Below are 26,712 nucleotides of genomic sequence, written 5' to 3'. Positions count from 1 at the left end.
TCCTTGCCTGGATCCTCCATCAAGGACATCTGCTATGGGTACTGCTTCCAAGTTTGGGTGCCATTCCACTTAGAATTTCTCTGAGTATTCCATGCTCTGCTGCCCTCAAGGCTTATGCTGTCATGTCTTCAGGCGGATATGTAAGAACATGCAAGTGAGGCAATGCACTATACAAATTAAAGGCACTGTGACCAGGTCTCAGCCACATTACTACTTGACCTGAACATCATTCATTGCTCTCTCAATTCCCCACACATTCTCTCCAATCATAAGACATGACTAAACAAATAATGAGCCAGAATACTGCAGTAAAACATTTCAAAAATTCTTAAATCAGTGAAAAATTACACATACACAGGAATCCCCTATAATTCCCAAGGACAGGCCATAATTGAAAAAACTAATAAAACACTCAAAGCTCAATGGGTGAAACAAATAAAGGAAAAAGTAAGGAGTATAACACTCCCCAGATGCAACTTAATCTAGCACTCTATACTTTACATTTTTTAAACATTTATAAAAATAAGACCACTACTTCTGCAAAACAACATTTTACTGGGGGAAGAAAACAAAAACAAAAACAGCCCACATAAAGAAAAACTGATTTGGTAAAAAGACATCAAAAATAGGACATAGAAAATAGGGAAGATGATAACATGGGAAGAGGCTTTGCTTGTGTTTCACCAGGAGAAAAATCAGCTTCCTGTTTGGATACCCACTAGACATCTAAAGTTCTACAATAAACCCATTGGAGATGCAGAAAAAGGCACCTCCACAGACACAGAAAACCAGCAATCGAGTATCACTGACTCGCCAGGTAAACAAAATGGTGATATCAGAGGAAGAGATGAAGTTGCCATCCACCAAGAAAGCGGAGCCGCTGACTTGGGCCCAATTAAAGAAGCTGTCACAGTTAGTTTAAAATTAAAAAAAGCCTAAAAAACACAAGGGTAACACGAACTCCAGAGAATATGCTGCTTGCAGCTTTGATGATTATATCAACAGTGATGTCTCCCCATGTCTGCAGAAGCAGCTGCAGCTAATTATACTTACTTGACCTATGTGCCTTTCCCGTCCTTAGTTCCGGCAGTCACATGGATGGATAATCCTATTGAAGTATATGTTAATAACAGTGCATGGGTACCAGGCCCCACAGATGCTCGTTGAGCTGCCCAACCTAAAAAAGAAGGAATAATGATAAATATTTCCATTGGGTATCATTATCCTCCTATTTACCTAGGGAAGGCACCAGGATGTTTAATGCCTACAACCCAAAATTGGTTAGTAGAAGTACCTACTGTCAGTGCCACCAGTAGATTTACTTATCACATGGTAAGTGGAATGTCACTCGGGCCACAGATAAGGATTCTTCTTGTCAAAGATCATTAAAATTTAGGCCTAAGGGGAAGCCTTGCCCCAAGGAAATTCCCAAAGAATCAAAAGGCCCGGAAGTCTTAGTTTGGAAAGAATGTGTGGCTAATAACTGTGGAGGTATTACAAAACAATAAATTTGGAACTATTACAGACTGGGCCCCTCGAGGCCAATTATATTATAATTGTACTGACCAGACTCACTCATGTTCACAGGCCCCATCCATCTGCCCCATTAATCCGGCCTATGATAGTGATTTAACTGAAAAGCTGGACCAGGTTTATAGAAGGTTAAAATCACCCTATCCATGGAAATGGGGTGAAAAGGTAATTTCATCACCTTGACCAAAGTTAGTTAGTCCTGTTACTGGTCCTGAACATCCAGAATAATGGAAGCTTACTGTGTTCTCGTACCACATTAAAATTTGGTCTGGAAATCAAGCTACAGGAACAAGAGATCGTAAGCCATATTATACTATCCACCTAAATTCCAATCTGACAATTCCTTTGCAGAGTTGTGTAAAACCCCCTTATGTGCTAGTTGTAGGAAACATAATTATTAAACCAGATTCCCAAACTACAACTGTGAAAATTGTAGATTGTTTCCTTGAATTGATTCAACTTTTAAGTGGTAGCACCATATTCTGCTGGTGAGGGCAAGAGAGGGCGTGTGGATCCCTGTGTCCATAGACCGACCATGGGAGGCTTCGTCATCTATCCGTATTTTAACAAAAGTATTAAAAGGAGTTCTAACTAGATCCAAAAGATTTATTTTTACTTTGATTGCAGTGATTATGGGCCTTACTGCAGTCACAGCTACTGCTGTGCAGAATATGTAAATAATTGGCAAAAGAATTCCTCAAAATAGTGGAATTCTCAGACCCAAATAAATCAAAATTGGCAAACCAAATTAATGATCTTAGACAAACTGTCATTTGGATGGGAGATAGGCTCATGTGCTTGAAATATCTTTTTCAGTTACAGTGTGACTAGAATATGTCAGATTTCTGTATTACACCCCGAGCCCATAATGAGTCTGAGCATCACTGGGACATGGTTAAATGCCATCTACAAGAAAGAGAAAATAATCTTACTTTAGATATTTCAAAATTAAAAGAACAAATTTTTGAGGTATCACAAGCCCATTTAAATGTGGTGCCAGGAACTGAGGCAATCGTAAAAGCTGCTGCTGGCCTCACAAATCTTAACCCCGTCACTTGGGTTAAAACCATCAAAAGTTCCACTATTGTAAATTCTGTATCAATCCTTGCATGCCTGTTCTGTCTGTTGTTAGTCTACAGGTATATCCAGCAGCTCCGAAGAGAAAGCAACCAGCAAAAATGAGACATAATGACGATGGCGGTTTTGTCAAAAAGAAAAGGGGGATATGTCGGGCAAAGAGAGATCAGACTGTGACTGTGTCTATGTAGAAAAGGAAGACATAGCAAACTCCATTTTGATCTGTACCCTTAACAATTGTTTTGCCTTGAGATGCTGTTAATCTGTCACTTTAGCCCCAACTTTGTGCTCACAAAAACACGTGTTCTATGGAATAAAGGTTTAAGGGATCTAGGGCTGTGCAGCATGTGCCTTGTTAACAATATGTTTACAGGCAGTACGCTTGGTAAAAGTCATCGCCATTCTCCATTCTCGATAAACCAGGGGCACAATGCACTGCGGAAAGCCGCAGGGACCTCTGCCCTGGAAAGTCGGGTATTGTCCAGGGTTTCTCCCCACTGAGATAGCCTGAGATATGGCCTCATGGGGATGGGAAAGACCTGACCGTCCCCCAGCCTGACACCCGTGAAGGGTCTGTGGTGAGGAGGATTAGTGAAAGAGGAAGGTCTCTTGCAGATGAGATAAGAGAAAGGCCTCTGTCTCCTGCCTGCCCCTGGGACATTATACAGAATGTCTCGGTATAAAACCCGATTGTACATTTGTTCTATTCTGACATAGGAGAAAAACCGCCCTGTGGCAGGAGGTGACACATGCTGGTGGCAATGCTGCTCTGTTATTCTTTACTATACTAAAATGTTTGGGTGGAGAGAAGCATATATCTGGCCCACGTGCACATCCAGGCATAGTACCTTCCCTTGAACTTGTGACACACATTCCTTTGCTCACATGTTTTCTTGCTGACCTTCTCCCCACTATCACCCTGTTCTCCTGCCGCATTCCCCTTGCTGAGATAGTGAAAATACTAATCAATAAATACTGAGGGAAATCAGAGACCACTGCTGGTGTACAGCCTCTGTATGCTGAGCACTGGTCTTCTGGGCCCACTGTTCTTTCTCTGTCCTTTGTCTCTGTGTCTTATTTCTTTTCTCAGTCTCTCATCCCACCTGATGAGAAATACCCACAGGTGTGGAGGGGTAGGCCACCCCTTCATCTTCCAAATATTGCACAGAAAATGCATGTACTAAAAATTAATTCACTGTTTATCTAAAATTCAAATTTAACTGGGCTTCCTGTATCTATATTTGCTACAGCTGGAAGCTCTACATGACCCACCATTTGACACAGCTTTTCATTTTTTTCTGAGAATGTAAGAGGTTCTTAGGTTGTGTTTTAAGGAATTGTCTGAAATTACAGGTTGCCTACATCCTTGCTTCCCCTCACTAAGAACTCACAATTACCCTCAATCTCTGAAGCTGATTAAAGTATTATCGCAAAGAGTAATATAATTCACTTGAGTTTCATTTTCTCCCTACTCAGCTTCTGGAATAGTGCACTGCAAACAGAATGACCTTAAGGCCATCTAAATAGAGGAAGGGAGAAAAGTTATGAATAAACCATAGATATTTATCAATAATTAAACAATCTGGATTTGATTCCAGTTTTAATTATGTGGACTTGTTAGTTCTTCCTCTTGCTTTGGTTTCAAGTACTGAACAACAAATAAGTAATTTATAATAACCCTATGCTAAATATTGATTCAAAGATCAAAGACCATTTCGATTCAAATTTTTCAACACAGGCTTAGTTCACTCTCCAATGGGTGTCTTTTTTTTTTTTTTTTTTTCTCTTTTTGAGACAGAGTCTTGCTCTGTCGCCCAGGCTGGAGGGCAGTGGCGCAGTCTGGGCTCACTGCAACCTCCACCTCCCAGGTTCAAGCGAGTCTCCTGCCTCAGCCTCCTGAGTAGTTGGGATTACAGGCATGCACCACCACACCTGGCTAATTTTTGTATGTTTAGTAGAGTCATGGTTTTGTTACGTTGGCCTGGCTAGTCTCGAACTCCTGACCTCAGGTGATCTGCCCACCTTGGCCTCCTAAGGTGCTAGGATTACAGGCGTGAGCCATCGCGCCTGGCCGGGTGTCTTTTAAAACAGTGTGCTGAGTCAAAACATCTTTTAGACATATTCCTTTTAGAAAAAGCAAACAAACAGAGACCTGTTTAAGGGTAGTAACCAGCATTCTGGATTTTCCTAACAACAAAAAAAAAGAGTTTGGAAACCCCAGTTATAAATTTTGCAAATGAATCACATTAGAGGCCTGAACAAGATGGTAGATTATAACAAGGACGTCTAAAGTGCGTTGAGAGTTGGAATCTCCTCTCCATGCTCAGAAACAAACAGTGACAGGGTTGAAAAGGAGGTTCAGGGAAGAATTAGAGGAGGAGAGTGTATTAGCTTTATCTTGGGTACCCAATATGTCCCAAGACTACAGGCTACCTTATTTACATCCAACTTTACATTAACCCAGTGAGATTAACAAAAAATGAAAGGTTCAGAAGAGATAAGTACTAGAAAAGTTACACAGCTATTAAGGGGTCGTTTAAATTCAAACCCATATATTTAGAATTCCAAAGCAATGCTTGTCAAATGTAGACTTAGCACCAATTTTATTCTTATAATCACTAAATACATTTGTTTAATTCTCCTAACCTCATGAGAAAGTACTATTGAGTAAAAACATTAAGTGAGAGTAAGAGCAGTGTTTGTAGTCGAGATCACTTTTCAGATTATTTGGAACTTTCTATCTTTCCTGAATCTATTTTCAATGCCAATCAGTCATCTTTGGGTCCGGGAGCATAACCTCCCCCGTCTCCCAGCCCTCCCCCTCTAGCACACAACGCACTAGTCAAAACTGCTAAGGCATTGCCAAATATCTACCACTGTACTCTGATGGCACACAGGGCTGAAAAGATTGTAGAACAAAATCTAACTGAAAAATTATAGGTGATTTTTATCAGCCTGTTTAAATGCATATGCATCCCAGGCATTCCACCTGGTAGTCTCTGTCTCAAAGGCCCATCCACCTCACCATGGCCAGGAGGGAGGGGATAAGGAACAGGGAAAGCCAAAGAACTGATCTTTTCTGAGTTTGCATCCAGAAAGTGGACCACAGAGAAATGGTGCACAAAGTCACTGATTATTATTAATAACTACAATTTATTCAACATTTCCCTGTTCCCAAGCATTAAATAAGCTGTTTTATCTCCCCACAACCATGCTATTAGGTAGGAAATGTTAAGATCCTCAATTCAAACCTGAGGAAAAGCGTGGTATGAAACAGAGAGATTCTGTAACCTGCCATTGCCCACAGCTACTGGGAGTTGGCACAGGATCCAAATACAGGCAGCCTGACATCTGTCTGAAGGATGTCAAGCCACAGTCACCATACTCACCTAGTCCCCACATAATCATAGCCCAAAGAACTCGCTTCCTCAATTTTTGCTTAGTTTTACTTGTTCATTCTTTCGAGAAATAGAAGGATGCCAGGCACTAGGCATACAGCTGGCAAACAGTGAGAAAACAACAGACGCCATTTCATGCACCTTATAGTGAAGGAGACAGAAAATGCCAACAAGTAAACAAGCAAAACTAACTGTCAATGGTTGCTTTAAAGGAACACAAGTTGCCATGAGCAGGGAAATAGGAGGGACCTACTTGAGATGACACTGAAAGACAAAGAAGACTTCTCCAGAAAGGGGGCACACAAGCTGGGACATGAAGAAAGAGAATCAGACAAGAGCCAGACACACAAGAGCCAACAAGATCTCCAGAAGAAGGAGTGCTGCCATGGGGAGCAAGTGTGGCACGGCCCTGGGGTGCAGGCCAGGCTGGGGGCAGGGACTGAAGCAAGTTGTAAAATGTCTGATTGCCAGGGGCAGAATGGATTCCTAAGGCAGCCACTGTCTTCTGTTAACTCTGGAGTTTTCTGCATCCATTTTGCTTTAAATGAGGCATGCATGTTTTCATGGCTGTGATGAAACCCCTACAAAGGAAGGAGCCTTCTCCAGTTTCGCAATATTTATGTTACTCTTAAAAAATAACAAAGCTGACCCTGGCAGATGTTTGTACTGGGAGGTTCAGATCCATCCAGGCCACCACTGTTAATAGCCCATGGGAAAGTCCCTGCAGTCTCTCAGGGAAGTCATTCTGTGTAGAATCTGTAATTTCACAGGCAAATCCTACAACTAAGAAACAATTAATGAAAATATCTGTGAAGGGTTTAATGGATACAGAGACGAGGGATATAAACAATGTGACACTATGTCCTGTTAACTGACAGAGAACAGAAGGGCTGGAACGGGACCCAGACAGCAGGGTTTATGACCGCCTCTGCTGTGACGTCACAGCCTGGTAGGGAGGGGGCTGCAGTCTTCAGGAAACTGCCAGTGGACAAAGTTCAAACAAGAGTTCCAGTTCCCTGGAACCTGAGTCGGGAGGCCTGCAGTTCACTTTCTGTCTGTTTGCTGGCCAGCACCAGGCTTTCCCAGACAGGCCTATGCTAGAGGGCGGATAGTGTGGTAGAGCGGTCGACAGAGAGCTGCCTCTATCCACAATGCAGCCATATGCTGACTGAGAGAAAACTTTGTGTCTGGAAGAGCCCTCTGATTTCCTATACTAACGGCCTTACACAAGATGGAGGATTTTACATTTGATGGAACAAAGCGCTTAAGTGTCAACTACGTGAAGGGAATTCTTCAACCCACAGTCACCTGTGACATCTGGGATGAGATCTGGAACTTCCAAGCCAAGCCTGATGACCTGCTTATTTCTACCTATCCTAAAGCAGGTAGGTGGAAGGGCTTACAGGGGAAGGGGAAGGGGAGAGTTAGGAAGGTAAGTGGGAAGGATGCATTAGTCATGAAATAAAGAGGTTGATCTGGAAAACTCTACTGGACGGAGTGATACGGCTAAAGAAAGTTACTAGTGGAAACTGAAGCTATACGGAAACATACTAAAATGACACACAAATTTTTAGAATTCAACCTTCCTATGATGTTATGATGTACTTACTTTTTTTTTTTTTACTTTCCCAGGAGACAGTGAAAACAGCTAAGAGCAAAAGGGTATACTTGTTTATTTATTCGTTCCCAATCTAGGCCCTTATTGCAAATCTTGTAAAAAGCTGCTTTGAGTGTGTGAGCTAGAAAGGGGATCCCGAGGCTGATTTGGGAAAGAAATAGGGGAGCTTTGGTTCTGCAATGCTGATACCACCTCAGCAGCCCTCCCACCTCACGGTCTGACCACCATCCTTCTGATTTCCACCTTCCTTTGTGGTAAATTGTGAACCAACTCTCTTATCTCAATAATCAGTTTAACAAAGTTGTCTGTAAAAGTAGGACTAGCTTGAGCCCAGCAACCACATCGTAAAAATTGGGGGATGATGAGGTGGAAATAGTTCTCTATAAATATTTTTGCATATCTACATATCTACCAGAAATAGTTTACTCGGTCTACACACAAATTATATATACATTTGCTCTTTGCAAAATCAAGCTGTCAAAAACTCTTGTTATACACACACAAATACACACACACCAAAAAATCTAAACCTCAGTATTTTCTGAGACTGTTCAAAACCCTCTTTTGTTCTTATCTCTCAAGATCCTGACAGAAGATTCTGCAGGAACACGGAGGCCTCGGTCTCTTCTTTGTCCGTCTGTTTCATGTTGGTCCTGATTTCCCAAACCTACTCATCGGGAGCCCATTCAGGATCAAATTTGTCTGAATGAAATTTCTAAAAGTAGCCACTGGTGAGGATCACATCTTATCATCTTAACTTCATCGACAATTCCACTTGATTATCAATTCAGTACCTAAATAATCTTTTCTCTACCTGCCAAATGCAAGTACTAAGATATGGTTCATTTAGGTTTTTCATGGCATTAATGAGGTTTAAGCAATTCAAAAAGCACACTAAGAAAATTAAATGCTTGCCATCTAAAGTAATATTTAATCATAACTAAAACCATATACGTTAATGAAGTCTATTAAAAGGAAGAAGAAACAAGCATACATGGCAAAAATAGTTCACCCTAAATTTTTAAAAGAATAATACTCTGAATGACAAGAAAAAATACATGATGGAATCACTAACCTCTAGAGAATAAATTGAGAAGTCATTCCACTCACCCTAGAACCTCTAGCAACATTTCAATCTGCCCTCATGTTGGCTCATGTCTATAAATTCATTCAATTCATTCATTATAGACATTCAGTGTTATGGCTCTGAATTGTCATAAAACTAGTACAAATGGCTGGAATATTCTTTGCATGGATAACTAAAGATATCTTGATGCTTCGTCCTGTAATAAAAGTTGCTGCCAGAAAATACAGGAGACCAACTCATATAAAATATAAAATATAATTTAATTTATTTCTACCTTATGCCCTTATTCTAGGCCTTTAAAAGCACTAAATTGAGAATATGGGAAAAGGAATCTATAGAACTTCAGCCAGATAATACAGGAAAGATCAACCTAGATTAGGATTCAGAAAGCCATCCTGGCTAGGCATGGTGGCTCACACCTGTAATCCCATCACTTTGGGAGGCCAAGGCAGGAGGATCGTTTGAGGCCAGAAGATTGCGTCCAGCCTGGCAACATAGGGAGACTCCTATCTACAAAAAAAAAAAAATTAAAAATTAGCTGGGCGTGGTGACTCATAGTCCTAGCTATTTGGGAGGCTGAAGCAAGAGGACCATTGAGCCCAGGAGTTGGGAGGCTGCACAGAGCTAGGATCCCACCACTGCACTCCAGCCTGGGCAATAGAGCAAGACCCTGTCTCTGGATAAAAAAGCCATCTTAAAATAACTCAACATCCTCTTAACCTGGATTTTGCCAGAACAACTGGTGCAACAGATATTCATCAAAGGGTGAAGATTATGTTGATAGCACAATATCACTGTATAAGTCAGGATCAGTGCAAGACACAGACAGACTGAAGCTGGGGGATTCCATTCTACCTATGGCCACAGTGGCAGTGGTTGGGTCTAGGGCACCGGGCCATGGAACGTGGAATGGTCTTTGCAAAATTGCTATCTGCTGGGGCTACTATCAGCAGAAACCTCCTCAGGAAGGATGACTTCTATCTCCCCACTGCCTTCCAAAACTCAGGCTAATGTATCTCACTGGAGGGATCTAAATAGCCTTCAGAATCTTAGTGGCAAAGGAGTTTAGGGAAGGCCTTTTATAGCCTTTCAGCCCATGAAATATGGGGGAAACAGAGAAAATAGAAAAATGAATACTAAGTGCTAATAGTCAATATCAAGTTCAAACCCTAATGGTTCATTTATTCAGCCAACAAATACTAAGTGTCTCCTATGCTATGTGACTGGGAAAAAGAGAGTTTGAAAGCCATTTAGTCATTTCTCTATAGGAGACCACAATTTGGTGAGAATGCCCTTTCTAAGGACAATACAGCTAAATCAAGAGAACAATAACAATCCAAATTAATAGTTGTGACAGAAAAAAATATATATTTATCAGTCTAATGTCCATTCAAAATTGGAGTATTTTTTTAAAATTCATATTATGATAATAAGATATAAATAAGGAATGTTATCTTCTGAATCCCATTTAAAACCTATCTTTTAAATTCACATAGATGGTCCAGTCAGGGTGACTCTCACCTGTAATCCCAGGATTTTAGGAGGCCAAGGCAAGCGGATCACTTGAGCTCAGGAGTTCCAGATCAGCCTGAGCAACATGGTAAAATCCTGTCTCTACAAAAAGTACAAAAATTAGCCGGGGGTGATTGTGCATACGTGTAACCCCCGCTACTCAGGAGGCTGAGGTGAGATCATTTGAACCCAGGAGGCAGAGGTCGCAGTGAGCTGAGATTGCACCATTGAACTCCAGCCTTGCTACAGAGCAAGACCCTGTCTCAAAAAAAAAAAAAAAAGACATAGATGTTCTAACAAGTATTTGATCATATTTTAAGGAATATGCTGTACTAAATGTCCATCCATCTTCATTTTACATGTGGGATAAGGAACAACATGGACACAGGAGATAGTGGAATTAATACAAAATGAAGGTGATGTGGAGAAAAGTAAACGGGCACCAACTCATCAACGATTTCCTTTCCTCGAATGGAAAATCCCATCCTTAGGATCTGGTAAGTATGGAATAGCCACACTTCACTACAGTCCTAAAATGCACTTAGGATTTTTACTGTCTTTGAACCTTTCAAAAGTATAGGCTTTCAAACAATGATTGGTGAGTTTTGTGGTTTTGTCTTTTTTTAACTGTGTCTGGCCACTGTTATACTACAGACGTTTTCTAATGGAATTATTGTTTATACAAAAGTGAGTTAAATTTTGTTTCTCTAGTTAGAAATTAATTTTACTTCAAAAGGATAAGCTCAAGTAAGATAACCCTGGTGAAAGGATTTGAATTTTTTAGGCTCTTATTTATTTGGTTGACTGTTATGGTTAGGAATAGTTCTAGCCAAACATCTCTTCATGGGCTAGACATTTTCTCTCACACCAGATCTATAGTTACAATGTTCTTGCAGATGCTTTGACTTGTAGTAGCAATAACGGAAGCAGCAGAACCTGGAAGCAAATAGAGAAAAAAATAGTAGAAATTGATCAAAAACCAATTTTGCAGGTTTGGAACAAGCTCATGCAATGCCCTCACCACGGATCCTGAAAACACATCTTCCTTTTCACTTGCTGCCACCATCCTTCCTAGAGAAAAACTGTAAGGTAAAAAGCAAAAGGAATTCAGAGCTGTACTCCTTAAAACAACCTTAGTCTTCCATTTCCTCTTAAAACACTTCACTTGTTTTAAAAAAAAAAAAAAAGTCTACCTCTTCACAATCATCAATACACAAATTAATACGAATCCTAGCCAGGCACAATGGCTTATGCCTGTAATCACAGCATTTTGGGAGACTGAGATGGGTGGATCAGCTGAGGTCAGGACTTCGAGACCAGCCTGACCAACATGGTGAAACCCCATCTCTACTAAAAACACAAAATTCACAGGATGGGGTGGCACACGCCTGTAATCCAAGCTACTCGGGAGGCTGAGTCAGGAGACTCACTTGAACATGGGAGGCAGAGGTTGCAGTGAGCCAAGATGGCGCCACTGCACTCCAGCCTGGGTAACAGAGCGAGACTCCGTCTCAAAAACAAAACAAAACAAAAAAGTCTCCCATAACCAGGATGACAAAAATGCAGCCTCAGAAAAACTGAACTGTATGAAATGTATCCACCCTAACATGAGTTGCCTGGGCAGTAATAGCAAAAAAAAAAAAAAAAAACAAATCCTGGTTTTTTTTTTTTTGCTTCTTCCCTCCTCTCCCCTCATCATTCCCAGATAATCTATGTAGCAAGAAATCCCAAGGACAACATGGTGTCCTATTACCATTTCCAAAGAATGAATAAAGCACTTCCTGATCCAGGAACATGGGAAGAGTATTTTGAGACTTTTCTGGCTGGGAAAGGTGAGAGAATCGTTTTGTTTCCCTTCATTTCTCAAAATCTCCAAACACCCTAGAAGGAAAGAATCCTCTCTTTTGAACGGCAGGGGCTCTACCTTCTCTAATGGAACACTCTCACTTCAGGAATTCTCCTTTCAGAGGGATAATAGGACCTCCGTGACTCATTGCCCTGTTTTCCATCCCATCTTCCAGTGTGCTGGGGCTCCTGGCATGAACATGTGAAAGGATGGTGGGAAGCCAAAGACAAACACCGTATTCTCTACCTCTTCTATGAGGACATGAAGAAGGTGAGCACAGTGCCATCTAATGTGTGCCCACTGGGCCATAAAACATTTAAGTCATAATGTATTGACCCCATCAGGGACTCAGATTGATGTGGGGAACAGAAAATTGCTGCACTTCGTTGGCTACAGCTGTCATTTGTCCAAATGCACATGGCTGATCATGAGTTTAAGTATCACACAGTCTCACCTGCAGCTTCCTGATGCTCCCCAGGATGCTGCACATTTCCCTTACAGGGAGGTTATTACCCAATATGGATTGTGTCATTTCACCCTTGCATATCTATTTTAAAATGCAGTTTAGCAGGAAAAAAATCCTAGCACATTTTGGTTTCTTTGGTTTTGTTTCGTTGTTGTTGTTGTTGTTGTTGTTGTTTTAAGACAGAGGAGTTTCACTCTGTCGCCCAGACTGGAGTGCAGTGACGCGATCTCAAGTTACTGCAAGCTCCGCATCCCAAGTTCAAGCGATTCTCCTGCCTCAGCCTCTGGAGTAGTTGGGATTACAGTCGCCTGCCACCACACCCAGCTAATTATTTGTACTTTTAGTAGGAATGGGGTTTCACCATGTTGGCCAGGCTGATTTTGAACTTCTGACCTCAAGTGTTCCACCCACCTCCGCCTGCCAAAGTGCTAGGATTACAGGCATGAACTACCATGCTCGGAGTTTTTGGTTTTGTTTTTTTTTTTGTTTTGTTTTGTTTTGTTTTGAGACGGAGTCTTGCTCTGTCTCCCAGCCTGGAGTGCGGTGGCCCGATCTCGGCTCACTGCAAGCTCCGCCTCCTGGGTTCACGCCATTCTCCTGCCTCAGCCTCCCGAATAGCTGGGACTACAGGCTCCCGCCACCACGCTCAGCTAATTTTTTGTATTTTTTAGTAGAGACGGGGTTTCACCATGTTAGCCAGGATGGTCTCTATCTCCTGACCCTGTGATCTGCCCGCCCGGCCTCCCAAAGTGCTGGGATTATAGGCGTGAGCCACGACGCCCAGCCAATAGCTTTAAGAAACAGTTTAGGAAGTGGTTCAATGGAAAATGGATTTAGATTAAAAATTCTTGAAATCAAGTTCCGTCAATTCTTGGTAAAGACACTTAACATCTCGGGGGCTTAGTTTTCTTAAATGTAAAAATGAAGATAATAAGACTTACCTATTCAAGATTTATTTGAGGACTACATGAGATAATATCAGTGGATGTTTGTTGTAAATAATCATCTACTCTGCTACTTTCTGTGACCCCACTAAATACAGAGCTCTATACAGAATTATAGTCTCTGTTCTTGAATTGGTCATTGAAAGCCTTGATACTCAACAGGTACTTCACAGACTAGTTTGCATAAGCTACTGGAGCCTGCTCTAGGCCTGCTGAGTCTGGAGTTTTATAAAATTCCCACGAGATTCAAGCACACATCACCATTTAGATGCACTTCTCTAAGGTTCAATCACTGCTGGGCCTTGTGATATCAGTGATTTCTACAAAATATCAAAGGAGTGGAAAACACAGACCATTTTCATGTGGTTTTTAAAATAATTGTTATAGCTCTAGGATTTTCAGAAGCATGACTAAAGAACCAGCAGAACAACCTATGAGGTTATCAGTATAAAATTCCCTCCTTGTGTTTACATTGTTTTTACTTGGTACAACAGTGTTGTGCCCCATAGGAAGACTCCGGGCAGATGATGTTTGTCTACGGCGTGTATCATAGCCGTGTCAGAGAAAGGATATGTCGCCGGGAATCGGGCTCTTTTGCTTAGGTAGACCCTAGCATATTATGCGTGCCAGGAAGAAACTTTACCGAAACAGGTAATCTAACCTCAGAGTCCCTAAAACTTTTAAAAATATTGCTGTGATCTTGTTTGGGAATGTCCCCTCACAAAGCTCACAATTCTCAGTACTCTGATTCCTAGTCTGTGTGAGGTCAATTAAATGAAACAGTTCTGACATACAAGCTTTTAAAGCAGAAGCCCACTACAGACACAGTGGTCGGGGTAAGCCCTTCCACTTTCCCTTCCCACCCGCTCCCTGCTCCCAGAGATGGAGGAGTCCCACAGCCACAGTGATGTCACAAGGTTGTATGTCCCTCTGATGAGAAAGCAGTGGTTACACTGGAACTGAGCTACTCTCAGTTCCACTTGACTTGGTGGTCTGGTACCAGAGGTACTAGCCATGGGTACCTCTTGACATATGCAAAAAATAAAAATAAAAATTTCTCTCCCCTCTCCTGCCATCACTGCAGTCTGGGGACATTTCTGTCAATGTCAGAAACAGGATATAGCTTCCTCTTGGTCAGGTCTTACATCTTCTGCTCCTGTGCTTCTGAAATGTCTTGCGCAGGGCTTGTGGACATAACCCTGGCACACTCCCTCAGTGAACCGTTCACTAGGCACTGTACGTCATTGTCTGGTGAATGTTTCACTAAGCTTACCCAGTTGATTACATATTAAGGGGAAAAAATTATTAGTGATTCCAATTACTAAAAAAAGAACAATATGGGTCATCACGTTAAAATGAGTCACTTGAGCATTTGTTAAGATTTGTTTTTTATTTTAACTCGAATATGTTACCGGTTACTATCATTAATCCATCACAATATTCTTTTTAAACTAATTCTATTAAATCATTACTCTTCTTTTGACTCTGATCATAGAACCCAAAGCATGAAGTTCAGAAGCTAACAGAATTTATTGAGAAGAAACTAGATGACAAAGTTCTAGATAAAATTGTCCATTACACTTCATTTGATGTTATGAAACAGAATTCAATGGCAAACTATTCATCGATTCCTGCTGAAATCATGGACCACTCCATTTCTCCATTCATGAGAAAAGGTTTTTATAGTTTCTTTTCGTTATAATCTTAAAAGAACTGTCAAATATTTTATAGCATTTGAGAGGAGTTTTCTTTCCTATGGCTAGGAAAAAATAATACCTTTAATAAATGATTTGGGGAAAAGAAGTATTTAAGAAGCCACTGATAAAATGAAAATAGTATTTAATTAGCCAATTATTATTAAGATTCAGAGAGTAAGATTTGATGTCTAAATCCAACCACTTATCCCCACTTTCCCTTAAGAGTTCTGGCTAATAACATGAAAATATATGGAATTAAGTCAGAGGGGGAAAGAATCCATTTTATAGTCGGTTCTATGCTATCAGATTCAGTCATTCAAAGGTACTTACTGAGGGGCTTCTATGTGCCAGGCACTGTTCTAGTCACTGTTTGCAGCAGTGAACAAAACATAAAAATTCATTCCTGCATGGAAATTATATTCTAGTGATAAGCAAAATAAAAGAATACATAGATAACATTAAGAAAAATAAAACTGGGAAAGGTAACAGGGATTACAATCAGAGAATTTGGGGGAGGGGTCATATTTTTTCTTCTTCAAATGGTACCTTGGGCCTCCCAGAAATAGGCCCTTCTTGGTCAGTTTACAGCATGGGAGCTACAGTCATGAGCACCCACCATGCTTCGATGTGCAGCAGGGCACAGAGAAAGACAAGAAAGCCTTCAGGCCTGCTGTTGTAACATAGTGGTCTTGCTCACTCACTAATGCAGCCAGGCGGTAAGAGGCTCTCCTCGTCTCACAAATCAGACAGGAAAGTTGTCTTCCCTTCAGGATAAGGAAGTGACAGGATAGCAAGAGAAACGTTTTGTCCAATACTGCTCTTCCTGGAACATGGCATAGAAATCATCACACAGAAACAGGAGAACGGGGAAGCACAGACTCTTCCAACAACTACTGACCCTCTCCCACATAATTGTATTTCAGGGGCAGTGGGAGATTGGAAGAAACACTTCACCGTGGCTCAGAATGAGAGATTTGATGAAGATTACAAGAAGAAAATGGCGGATACCAGACTAACTTTCCACTTCCAATTCTAGTAAGGAAGAAAAAGAACTAAAAATATTTTAGTTTATTACCCAGTATATTTAGGTAATAATGAAAGTTTAATTCTCACAACAAATGATGTCGGATTCCAGTTATCAGAATAGTTTATTGTGTTTGCTCTTGCTCACTCTACTAAAAAAAAAATTAAAAAGGCTGGGGGCAAGGCGGTGACAGGCAGCAGGGTGGCAACATGGAGAGAGGGAAGCTCAGTAAGTCACTAGTTACAATCCTGGTATCATTGCCAATTATCATATTTACATTTCCTACAATCATGTGCTTATTAACATATTGAAAATGCTTCAGTCCTCACATGATAATACACTAACATTTTCAGATTAAGTTTTGGTTCAAGTTAATTTTTAAATGCATCACTAATGTGTAAATAGTGACTGTTCCAGCAATTTTTTGGTGGTGAACTGTCAAATGACTCAGCTTCCTCTTGGAACCCTCCAAGAAAAACTTCAGGGTCCTAGTGTAATACATCTGGCCCCATTTCTCACCAGCCTATATATTTAACTGGACTCACTCTCCCACCTTCAGCTAATGCTACAATCCTGGAGTCACCTTTTCACTCATCTTTCCCAGTGCCGCCACAATCCATTCTAATCTGTCAGCAAAATATGTCAGTTTTAATCTATGAAATCTCTTACAGTATTTCCATCTAACCATTCCTTGTTTTCCTTCTATTTCTATAGCCATCCTTCTGGTTCAGAAACCTTTTACTTCTTGTCTCAACTAATGTAATAGCTTCCTAACTTCTTTCTCTCTATTTCATACATATGGTAAGGTTATTTTCCTTAACAAGACTCTTATTATGTTGTTCCTTAGCTCAAAATCCCTCAATGACTGAATTTTCACTGCCTGAAAGACAAATCCCAAGCTTTTAGCTATGAATTCAAAAGCAGCTGTAACCATAATGACTCCAGCCTTCACTTCCAGCTTCACCTTCCAAACCACCTCCATATTCCAGCAAATTAGCCTACTTACTTGTTCCTAGTCACATCTTACAGCTTCCTACCCTCCCAGTTTTATTTATACCAAGCCTCCTCCTGAAATTTCCTTTCCTTTCTTTCTACCTACCCAAGACATATAACATGCTTCAATAACCAGTCCCTTCCTCCTACAAACCCTACAACCTGGAAAGCACTCTTGCTTTTCCGAAGTCCTCTACACTTGGGGTAACTCTTCTGTGATGAAGATTAAAGTGTATTATGGCAACTCTCGTGTTTCTGTATTGTCTCTCTTTGCTTATTTTAATTTTTACTTGTTTGCTTTTTTCTCCAAGATAGGGATATTGCTGTATATTTCATTGCACACCAAACGGTATATAACACGCTCAAATATAAATGGCTGAAAAAACATGTCAGGGAAATTCTAAAAAGCTAACTCTTATATATTTCAAGCAGACAGTCCCTAAAAGCACTCTAATTTACAGCTATGATGTTCAATATGCTGGACACTAGTCACATGTGGCTATTTAAATTTAAATTAATTAAAACAAAATACAATTATAATTCAGTTCTTCATTTTTACCAGCCAACTTTCAATTGCTCAGTAGCCATGAATGGCTAGAGGGTATCATATTGGACGGTGCAGATTCTAAAACATTTCTAACATCAGAGAACTTTCTATTGGACATGATTTTTTTTTTTTTTTTTTTTTTTTTGAGACAGGGTCTCGCTTTGTCACCGAGGCTGGAATGCAGTGGTGTGATCATAGCTCACTGAGACCTCCACCTGCTGCGCTCAAGGGCAATCCTCTCACCTCAGCCTCCCAAGCAACTGGGACCAGAGGCTCACACCACCACACTGGCTAATTTTTGTAGAGCAGAGTTTCAACCCTGTTGCCCAGGCTGATCTCAAACCCTTGAGCTCAAGTGATCCTCCCACCTCTGCCACCAGAGTAGCTGGGACTACGAGCATGCACCACCACTCCCAGCTACTTTTTTTGTTTTTGTTGTTTTTTGTAGAGACAAGATTTTGCCAGTTGCCCCAGGCTGGTCTCGAAGTCCTGGGCACAAGCAATCCACCTGCCTTGGCTTCCTAAAGTGCTGGGATCACAGGCATGAGCCGCCATGCCCAGCCTACCTCTTACTTTCCTGCAAAACCCCTTCATATCCCCAGCAAGCAAAACCAATCTCTGTGGTTTAGTTACTTTAGCTCCAGCCCCAACTAGACCAACTCAGTCTGGTCTTCACTTGGCCTATTCTCTCAAGTCTTTTGAAACTAGTGATTAGGATATTATATTCTAGATCTATTCAAGATTATTTCCATTTCATCAGAGAATTAAAATAATGCATTTAGACTTTGGAACCTTTCTGATACATTGCGTTTGTAAATACAGGGTACACATTTGGTGTTTTGCCACACCAAAGCAATAACCTTTTACTTCTGTGGAGGAGGTCTGGACTTGAACCAAGAAAATATTAAAGGAAATCAAAGCTCATGTGTAGAGATGCAAGAGGTAACCTACTGCAATAATATAAGTATTACGATTCTATGTAAAGTATTTAGAAACTCATACACTTTGGCAATGTTAAGAGGAGATTTTATATGACTGAAAGGCCTCAGGAGGCCACCTGGATCCTATTTATCTCTGAATAACCAGTAGGAACATAATTTTAAAAATAAATACATGTCACACTGTTTCCAACTTAAATCCAGTGTTTGAGAAATGAAAATTCACCCTAGAATTAGAAATACCACATGAAACAGAAAATTACAAAGTAGATGGTTTCCATATTACCTAACTTGAAGTGCTAACAGAAACAACAGCATACTCAGGTTGGGTGCCACTGAGAACAAAGGTGGCTCATTATACCACCCTTCTGCACTGCATTGAATTTTTTTTTTTTTTTTTTTTTTTTTTTTTTATGAGACGGAGTTTCACTCTTATTGCCCAGGCTGAAGTGCAATGGCTTGATCTCAGCTCACTGCAACCTCCGCCTCCCAGGTTCAAGTGATTCTCCTGCCTCAGCCTCCCGAGGAGGTCAGATTACAGGCATGTGCCACCATGCCTTGCTAATTTTGTTTTTTTGTTGTTGTTTTTTGTTGTTGTTGTTGTTGTTTTTGAGACGGAGTCTTGCTCTGTCGCCCAGGCTGGAGTGCAGTGGCACGATCTCGGCTCACTGCAAGCTCCACCGCCTGCCAGGTTAAGGCCATTCTCCTACCTCAGCCTCCCTAGAAGCTGGAACTACAGGCGCCCACCACCACGCCCGGCTAATTTTTTTGTATTTTCAGTAGAGACGGGGTTTCACCATGTTCACCAGGATGGTCTCAATCTCCTGACCTCGTGATCCACCCGCCTCAGCCTCCCAAAGTGTTGGGATTACAGGCGTGAGTCACCGTGCCTGGCCAATTTTGTATTTTTTTAGTAGAGACGGGGTTTCTCCATGTCGGTCAGGCTGGTCTTGATCTCCTGATCTTAGGTGATCCACCTGCCTCAGCCTCCCAAAGTCCTGAGATTACAGGCGTGAGCCACCGTGACTGACCCATAACCTTTAAAAATGCTTTGAATTAGACAAAAGTTGTTCACCTTTTTTAAAAAGACATTTTTAAAATGTTTTCCTACAATATATTTTTATTTAAAAATATTCAAATAATGAAATATCTATTATTATTTTAACTTCAGATTCCAAATTATGACAAGTCTACAAGTATTTATTCCATTACATTCACCTAATTATCTTATTTTAATTGTTTACCTAGACTATGAAAACTGCGATAGTCATCATTTAAAGATATGAAACTCACCATTGCAAAATTATAACCGAAACAGTTAAAAAGATATGACCTAACCAACTCCTCCATCTTGCTTCTAACCTCCAAGTTGTCCTTGTTCATTCCTGGACGTGGGCCAAACTAACTTTGGGAGGAATTTAATTTCTACTTTAGTTTTGAAACAAGATGATAACAGTCCTTTCCCAAAACAAACCTTACTGCCTGTGGACTAAACTGCCTAAAGCCGCAAAATTAGAAGTTATAGTAATTTTACTGAATAATTCAAGATGTAGCCATTTTCCTTAAACCAATATCAATATCTTATTTATTAAATATTATACAAGCAAAGATCATTCTGTTTTGGGCTGGGTTTATAGTTTTGTAATCCCTATGCCAAATTTTGACCTCTTATAGTATTTGGCAGGGATAAGTATAAAATTGCTTGATCAATAAATGCAAATAAAAATATATTCTGGGAGTTCTCAAGACATTTCTAACATTATCAATAATTTTAAAGCCAACTTATTTATTTAAAATTTTACTTAAGTTATATAACCTTGAAAAAGCTTTTGACTAGTCTTTTTTCCTGATAAAGTATTTGATTCAGCGCTTTTTTCTTAAGTCAATTAATTAGAGCTCATATATATGTATGCAGTAAACCATTGTGTACACAACACATAAATACATAGACATATTAGGTATGCCAATAGAAGTACATCTTATAGATTCATAAAAACTTTTTTTTGTCTTAGACTTTCAAATTCTCAATAATCTGTTTGCTACCCTAGGCAGTTGTCAGATAAATAGCCCTAAATCTGCATATTGAAGGAAAACAACTCTTAGACAAAAAATCAGATAGCAAAATTTACATCTTAAAGTACTGAGAGAAAAGTCTAATGGTGCTAGAGGGAGATTAAAGATGGATGCCAAATCAAACATAAAATTTATAGAAATCTATCATAAGATTGTATGAGGAGACCAGTTTTATTTAGCTAGGAACTACCTACCTATCTTTTAACTGGATCTCTGAGCTCTGGGCAGCACCCACACTGAATCCTGGGTCTCCAAAAAGGGAGAATTATTATGAGGCTAGACCATGTGATGCTTTTACAGTGCACTTAAAAAAATTCTTTTTAAACAAAGGCATTTCTAAGTGTCTAAACTACACCCTTCCTTAGAAACACAAGAGTAGCCTCTGTTGCAGTAACTATTCTAGTCAATAAATCAGGTAACACAACACGAAAGGAAGCAATTTAAGAGCTGAGATGAACTTGTCTGCTTACACTCCCAGGGTTCCATAAGGAAAAACAGGTCTCTCCCAAAGGGAGTCTGGCACCTTCTCCATCTTCTTTAAGAAACCCCAGGCTATTCGGCCGGGCGCGGTGGCTCAAGCCTGTAATCCCAGCACTTTGGGAGGCCGAGGCGGGTGGATCACGAGGTCAGGAGATCGAGACCATCCTGGCTAACATGGTGAAACCCCGTCTCTACTAAAAATACAAAAAAACTAGCCGGGCGTGGTGGCGGGCGCCTGTAGTCCCAGCTACTCGGAGGCTGAGGCAGGAGAATGGCGTGAACCTGGGAGGCGGAGCTTGCAGTGAGCCGAGATCGCGCCACTGCACTCCAGCCTGGGTGACACAGCGCGAGACTCCGTCTCAAAAAAAAAAAAAAAGAAACCCCAGGCTATTCAACAGCCACATGAAAAAATGCTCGTCATCACTGGCCATCAGAGAAATGCAAATCAAAACCACAATGAGATACCATCTCACACCAGTTAGAATGGCAATCATTAAAAAGTCAGGAAACAACAGGTGCTGGAGAGGATGTGGAGAAATAGGAACACTTTTACACTGTTGGTGGGAGTGTAAACTAGTTCAACCATTATGGAAAACAGTATGGCAATTCCTCAAGGATCTAGAACTAGAAGTATCATATGACCCAGCCATCCCATTACTGGGTATACACCCAAAGGATTATAAATCATGCTGCTTTAAAGACACATGCACATGTATGTTTATTGCGGCACTATTCACAATAGCAAAGACTTGGAATCAACCCAAATGTCCATCAGGGACAGACTGGATTAAGAAAATGTGGCACATATACACCATGAAATACTATGCAGCCATAAAAAAGGATGAGTTTGTGTCCTTTGTAGGGACATGGATGCCGCTGGAAACCATCATTCTCAGCAAACTATCGCAAGAACAGAAAACCAAACACCGCATGTTCTCACTCATAGGTGGGAACTGAATGATGAGATCAGCTGGACTCGGGAAGGGGAACATCACACACCGGGGCCTATTATGGGGAGGAGGGAGGGGGGAGGGATTGCACTGGGAGTTACACCTGATGTAAAGGATGAGTTGATGGGTGCTGACGAGTTGATGGGTGCAGCACACCAACATGGCACAAGCATACATATGTAACAAACCTGCACGTTATGCACATGTACCCTGGAACTTAAAGTATAATAAAAAAAATTAAAATTAAAAAAATGGGAAAAAAAAACAAAACAAAAAAAATCCCAGGCTATTATAAACTATTTGAAGTCCCTCATGCAGCAGAGGGTGCAAGAGAAAGGAGAGACAGCACCAGTAAATTTAGAAAACAGAATTCAGTCAACTGAAAAGAAGAAAACTTTCGCTCAAAAAAGGAACGAGGTCCTAGGAGCAAAATAAAAATTTGAAGGCCTTTTAAATACAAGAACACACACGCATGCACATATACACACATACTGAAAATTATCTTTTAATTAAGCTGACTTTTAACCACTGAGCACCTTTTAAAAAATCCTTTTAAGGCCGGGTGCAGTGGCTCATTCCTGTAATCCCAGCACTTTGGGAGGCTGAGGTGGGCAGATCACGTGAGGTCAGGAGTTCAGGACCAGCTTGGCCAACATGGTGAAACCCCATCTCTACTAAAAATACAAAAAATTAGCTGGGCATGGTGGCATGTGCCTATAATCCCAGTTACTTGGGAGGCTGAGGCAGGAGAATCTCTTGAACCCAGGAAGCAGAGGTTGCAGTGAGCCGACATCGCGCCATTGCACTCCAGCTTGGGCAACAAGAGCGCAACTCCATCTCAAAAAGAAAAATTTTTTTTAATCTCATTACCATATTTCAGCTGGAACAAATTGCTGCTATTTCAGAAGTACCAAGTATCAAACCAGAAAGGACTTGATTTAGGGAACAAAACTAGGCTGTCATGGTGGAAAAAAGAAGGCAGAACCCTTAGCTATGGAACTGCAGTGTGGGGTGACAGCCATTGCTGTTCCAGTTTGGCCTGCCTAGCTAAAAGGTGGCCTTGTTATGTAAATAAAACCCCTTAAATAATCAAAATAAAAAAACCTTTCCTTTCCCCCCCCTCCCACCACTACCTTTTGCTGGCCATTTTTCTCCCAACACCACACCACCCTTTTTGTCTGTGGAAATTTAGGCACTTCGAAGGCCTTGTTCCCCATAATTTGGAGCTTTCCTTCGGATGTGATCAAGTCAGATAGAGTTGATGTAACCCAAATGGGAAAAAGAACAAAACAACAACAAAAACAGAAACAAACTAATAACAAGAAAAACAACAAACTTGTACGATTACGGAGTACTCTAGTGGTAAGGAGAAATTAAGACCCGCTGGTTGTTAACCTTTATGAATTGCCTTATCTACATTCTACTACTGATCTTCCGACATTTGAAACAAAAGATCAGTTTCTCAGAAATTATACACTTGGTTTATCTTCCACTTTCTCTTCCCTCAGAACTAAAGGTTTTTTTAGCATAGGCGCCACCCCTGGAGTTTCCAGTACACCAACATCAGCCTGGGGACCACATCCTCATCAAAAGTTGGAGAGAAGGAAAACTCAAACCAGCTTGGGAAGGACCCTACCTAGTGTTTCTAAACACCGAGGCCACAGTTCAAACAGCAGAAAGAGGATGGACTCATCACACCCGGGTCAAAAGAGCACCACCCCCTTCAGAATCATAGACAGCTATTCCAGCACCAACTCCAACCAAGCTAAAGCTAAAATGGGTTTGATCCTCTTATGTTGCATCCCTTTCTTTTCCCCTTCTATTGTTAGTCCTCTCATTATTAATGCACCTAGGTCGAGTTCACCCCAAACTATTATTTCTGATGCTTGCCTTGTGATGCCCTGTGGAGATTTGCCAAGCCAGAGGAAACTCTCCACTTCAGAAAAGTATCTTTGTCCTTCCTAGCTCTCCTCAGACTGGAAATCTGTTAACTGGGATAAGTTAGTCTGGGAATAGTTTGACAAAGATTCCAGTATGAACTGGAAATCTTGTCCTCCTCGAGCAGAGCTTTTCTGCCAAAGTTGGTCCAATGCTCTATGAAATACTAAAGAGCAAGGATGGACTGCCCCAACTAGTACTTGGAGTTTCTTGAAACCATATATTCATTTCACTAAAGGAGTTACCCCTCCCAATTGTCAGCTGAACCAATGTAATCCAGTACAGATTACCATCTCTGCTCCCCAGACTTCCTCCCCTTCATTAAGCCTATTCTATGGTATCAGAGCAGAAGTCTCAGGGAAGGACTCCATAGGATCCTTTGAAATGTGCTTCATTGCTTCCCCACCTCCTGCACCCCTTCTCCCTCTCCCAAGTTCTCTTGTTATATACCCAATGATAACACCAAAGTAGCTGTTGTAGAGGTTAAAGATTTAAAACAAACTATAGCAATTGAAACAGGGTATCAGGACGCAAATTCTTGGCTGGAATGCATTAAATATTCTGTTCGCACACTAAACAAAAGTGACTGTTACACTTGTGCAATAGGCAAGCGAGAGACCCAAATTGTCCCCTTTCCACTTGGGTGGTCCTCTAACAGACTGGACATGAGCTGTGTGGTAGCTCTCTTCCAGAACCCCACTGTCTGGGGCGATGAGTCATGCAGGACTCTTTCACAGCTGTTCCTGGAGGTCAAGAGACCTACAGTCAGCCCCTGAGGGCCATCCGGCCTCCAGCCCCTGATGTTAACTTCATTGAGATCATACCTGCTATGAAGACAGTTAGAATGAAGAGGTGAGCTAGCAGCCCTCAGGTAGAGGCATACTTTCTACTGCTGTGGTTCACAGCCACTTAAAATGATGTTGGAAGGTGCAGTTTAAAAACTTAGGTTCTCATCATGGTGCCAAAACCAGAGCAGTGGGAATGAAGGAAAAGGGAAGGAGGATTCACTGACAGAACAGACACTGTTGGTCTCACCATTGATTAGTCATCTCTCAATCAGTGTTTATTTTTAGTCTCCCAACTAGAAATTAACCTTCTTGAAAGATTCTTAGCATAGTGGTCAAATGAGGTCTGCAATCAGATTGCTCAGGTTCCAGACCCCACTCCACTTTTCTCACTGTGTGAAATGTCAGCAATTTATTTAACTGCACCTCAGTTTCCTCCTCTGTAACTGGAGCTACTAATAGTAACTACTAATAGTAACTACTTCTCTTTTGCTTTAAGAATTATGTGAGCTAATGCATGTGAAGCATTTAGAAATGTGCTTGGGGCCGGGCGCGGTGGCCCATGCCTGTAATCCCAGCACTTTGGGAGGCTGAGGTGGGTAGATCATGAGGTCAGGAGATCGAGACCATCCTGTATAATACCCTGTCTCTACTAAAAATACTAAAAATACAAAAAAAATTAGCCAGGCATGGCAGATGTCTGTAGTCCCAGCTACTCGGGAGGCTGAGGCAGGAGAATGGGTGAACCCAAGAGGCGGAGCTTACAGTGAGCCGAGATCACGCCCCTGCACTCTGGCCTGGGCAACAGAGCGAGACTCCATCTCAAAAAAAAAAGAAATGTGCTTGGGACATCATCTGCAACCAATGAAAGCTATCAATTATAATGTTGATGATTATTATAATTACTATAAATCGTTTCATAAAGTCTATGTGAGGATTGATATTGCCCAAACCATGTTCTGTTCCTCAAAACTTTGTGTTCTGTCTGCTTTTGAGTTATCTGGGCCCTCAGTGACTTGTGTGGCTTTCATGGGAGTAGAAACATTGCTCTCCCCTTCTGCAGCAGTAGGATCTGGCTCCACTTCCTCTAGTGTCCATACACATCTGCATTCTCCCTACCCCTTTCATACAGCCCCAGCTGAGTTTTTAAATCTTCAACCTGCTACTTTGAAAGTCTGTTTTCCATTCTATCATTGGATGTCGACATCCAGGGCAAACAAGAAAACCAGGGGGAGAAGATAACAATAAACAGCTAGAAAATAGTAGCATTGAAATTCAAACTCAAATTTCACATTTGACAGATGGTCTTTAAACTAATTGCCTAATTAGCATATCTACTTGGATGCCTAATAGACAACTCGAATTTGTTCAAATATGCCCAAAACATGGCTTGTAAATATCCTACCTGATCTTCGCCCCTAGCCTTCTGCCACCTTGATTAACAGTCCCACTATTCAGGGTTACTCTGGCCTAAAACCTAAGAGTCTTCTTTGATCCCTCTCTTTCCCTCATGCCCATATAAGTGCAACAGAAAATCCAAGTTGTTCCTCACAATTGGCACTAATTTCAAATGTTATCCTAATCCGATCACTGTTCATTACCTCCTTTACAACCCCCCTCACCCACAGCACCATCACCTCAGAACCACTACAAGTCTTCCTAACAGCTTCCACTCCTATACACCTGCTCCAATAGCCTCTTTACACAAAAGAGCCAGAATGACCTTCTTGATGCATAATTCAGATCATGTTTCCCCTGCTTAAAACCAACCAATGCTTTCCCATTTTGCAAACAACACAGCCCAAA

The 26,712-nt window shown here is 41.1% G+C and overlaps 1 protein-coding gene across 2 annotated transcripts; it reads left to right on the top strand.

Moving 5' to 3' along the window:
* The first annotated feature begins 6,913 nt into the window (after positions 1-6,913).
* On the top strand, positions 6,914-16,571 carry SULT1C4 (sulfotransferase family 1C member 4). Of its 2 annotated transcripts, XM_025354549.1 has the most exons (7): positions 6,914-7,393; positions 10,597-10,722; positions 11,217-11,314; positions 11,931-12,057; positions 12,247-12,341; positions 14,977-15,157; positions 16,102-16,571. In XM_025354549.1, the coding sequence occupies exons 1-7, from the start codon at positions 7,240-7,242 to the stop codon at positions 16,212-16,214; spliced, it is 894 nt and encodes a 297-aa protein (XP_025210334.1). In that variant the 5' UTR covers positions 6,914-7,239; the 3' UTR covers positions 16,215-16,571. The 2 variants fall into 2 exon arrangements, with proteins under 2 accessions (XP_025210334.1, XP_025210335.1); XM_025354550.1 differs by lacking the exons at positions 11,217-11,314; positions 11,931-12,057.
* Positions 16,572-26,712: the final 10,141 nt, after the last annotated feature.

This window comes from Theropithecus gelada, chromosome 13 (genome assembly GCF_003255815.1).
Source record: "Theropithecus gelada isolate Dixy chromosome 13, Tgel_1.0, whole genome shotgun sequence".
NCBI lineage: Eukaryota > Metazoa > Chordata > Mammalia > Primates > Cercopithecidae > Theropithecus > Theropithecus gelada.
The sequence above is the reverse complement of the archived record's forward strand: the minus strand, read 5'-3'. Positions and strand labels throughout refer to the sequence as shown.

Excerpts from the sequence above, each read along its gene's own strand:
- SULT1C4 (XM_025354549.1), top strand. The coding sequence starts at position 7,240 with ATGGAGGATTTTACATTTGATGGAACAAAGCGCTTAAGTGTCAACTAC. Across the intron at positions 10,723-11,216 it reads AATCCCATCCTTAGGATCTG|GTTTGGAACAAGCTCATGCA; the intron begins GTAAGTATGGAA and ends CCAATTTTGCAG. Across the intron at positions 15,158-16,101 it reads TTCTCCATTCATGAGAAAAG|GGGCAGTGGGAGATTGGAAG; the intron begins GTTTTTATAGTT and ends ATTGTATTTCAG.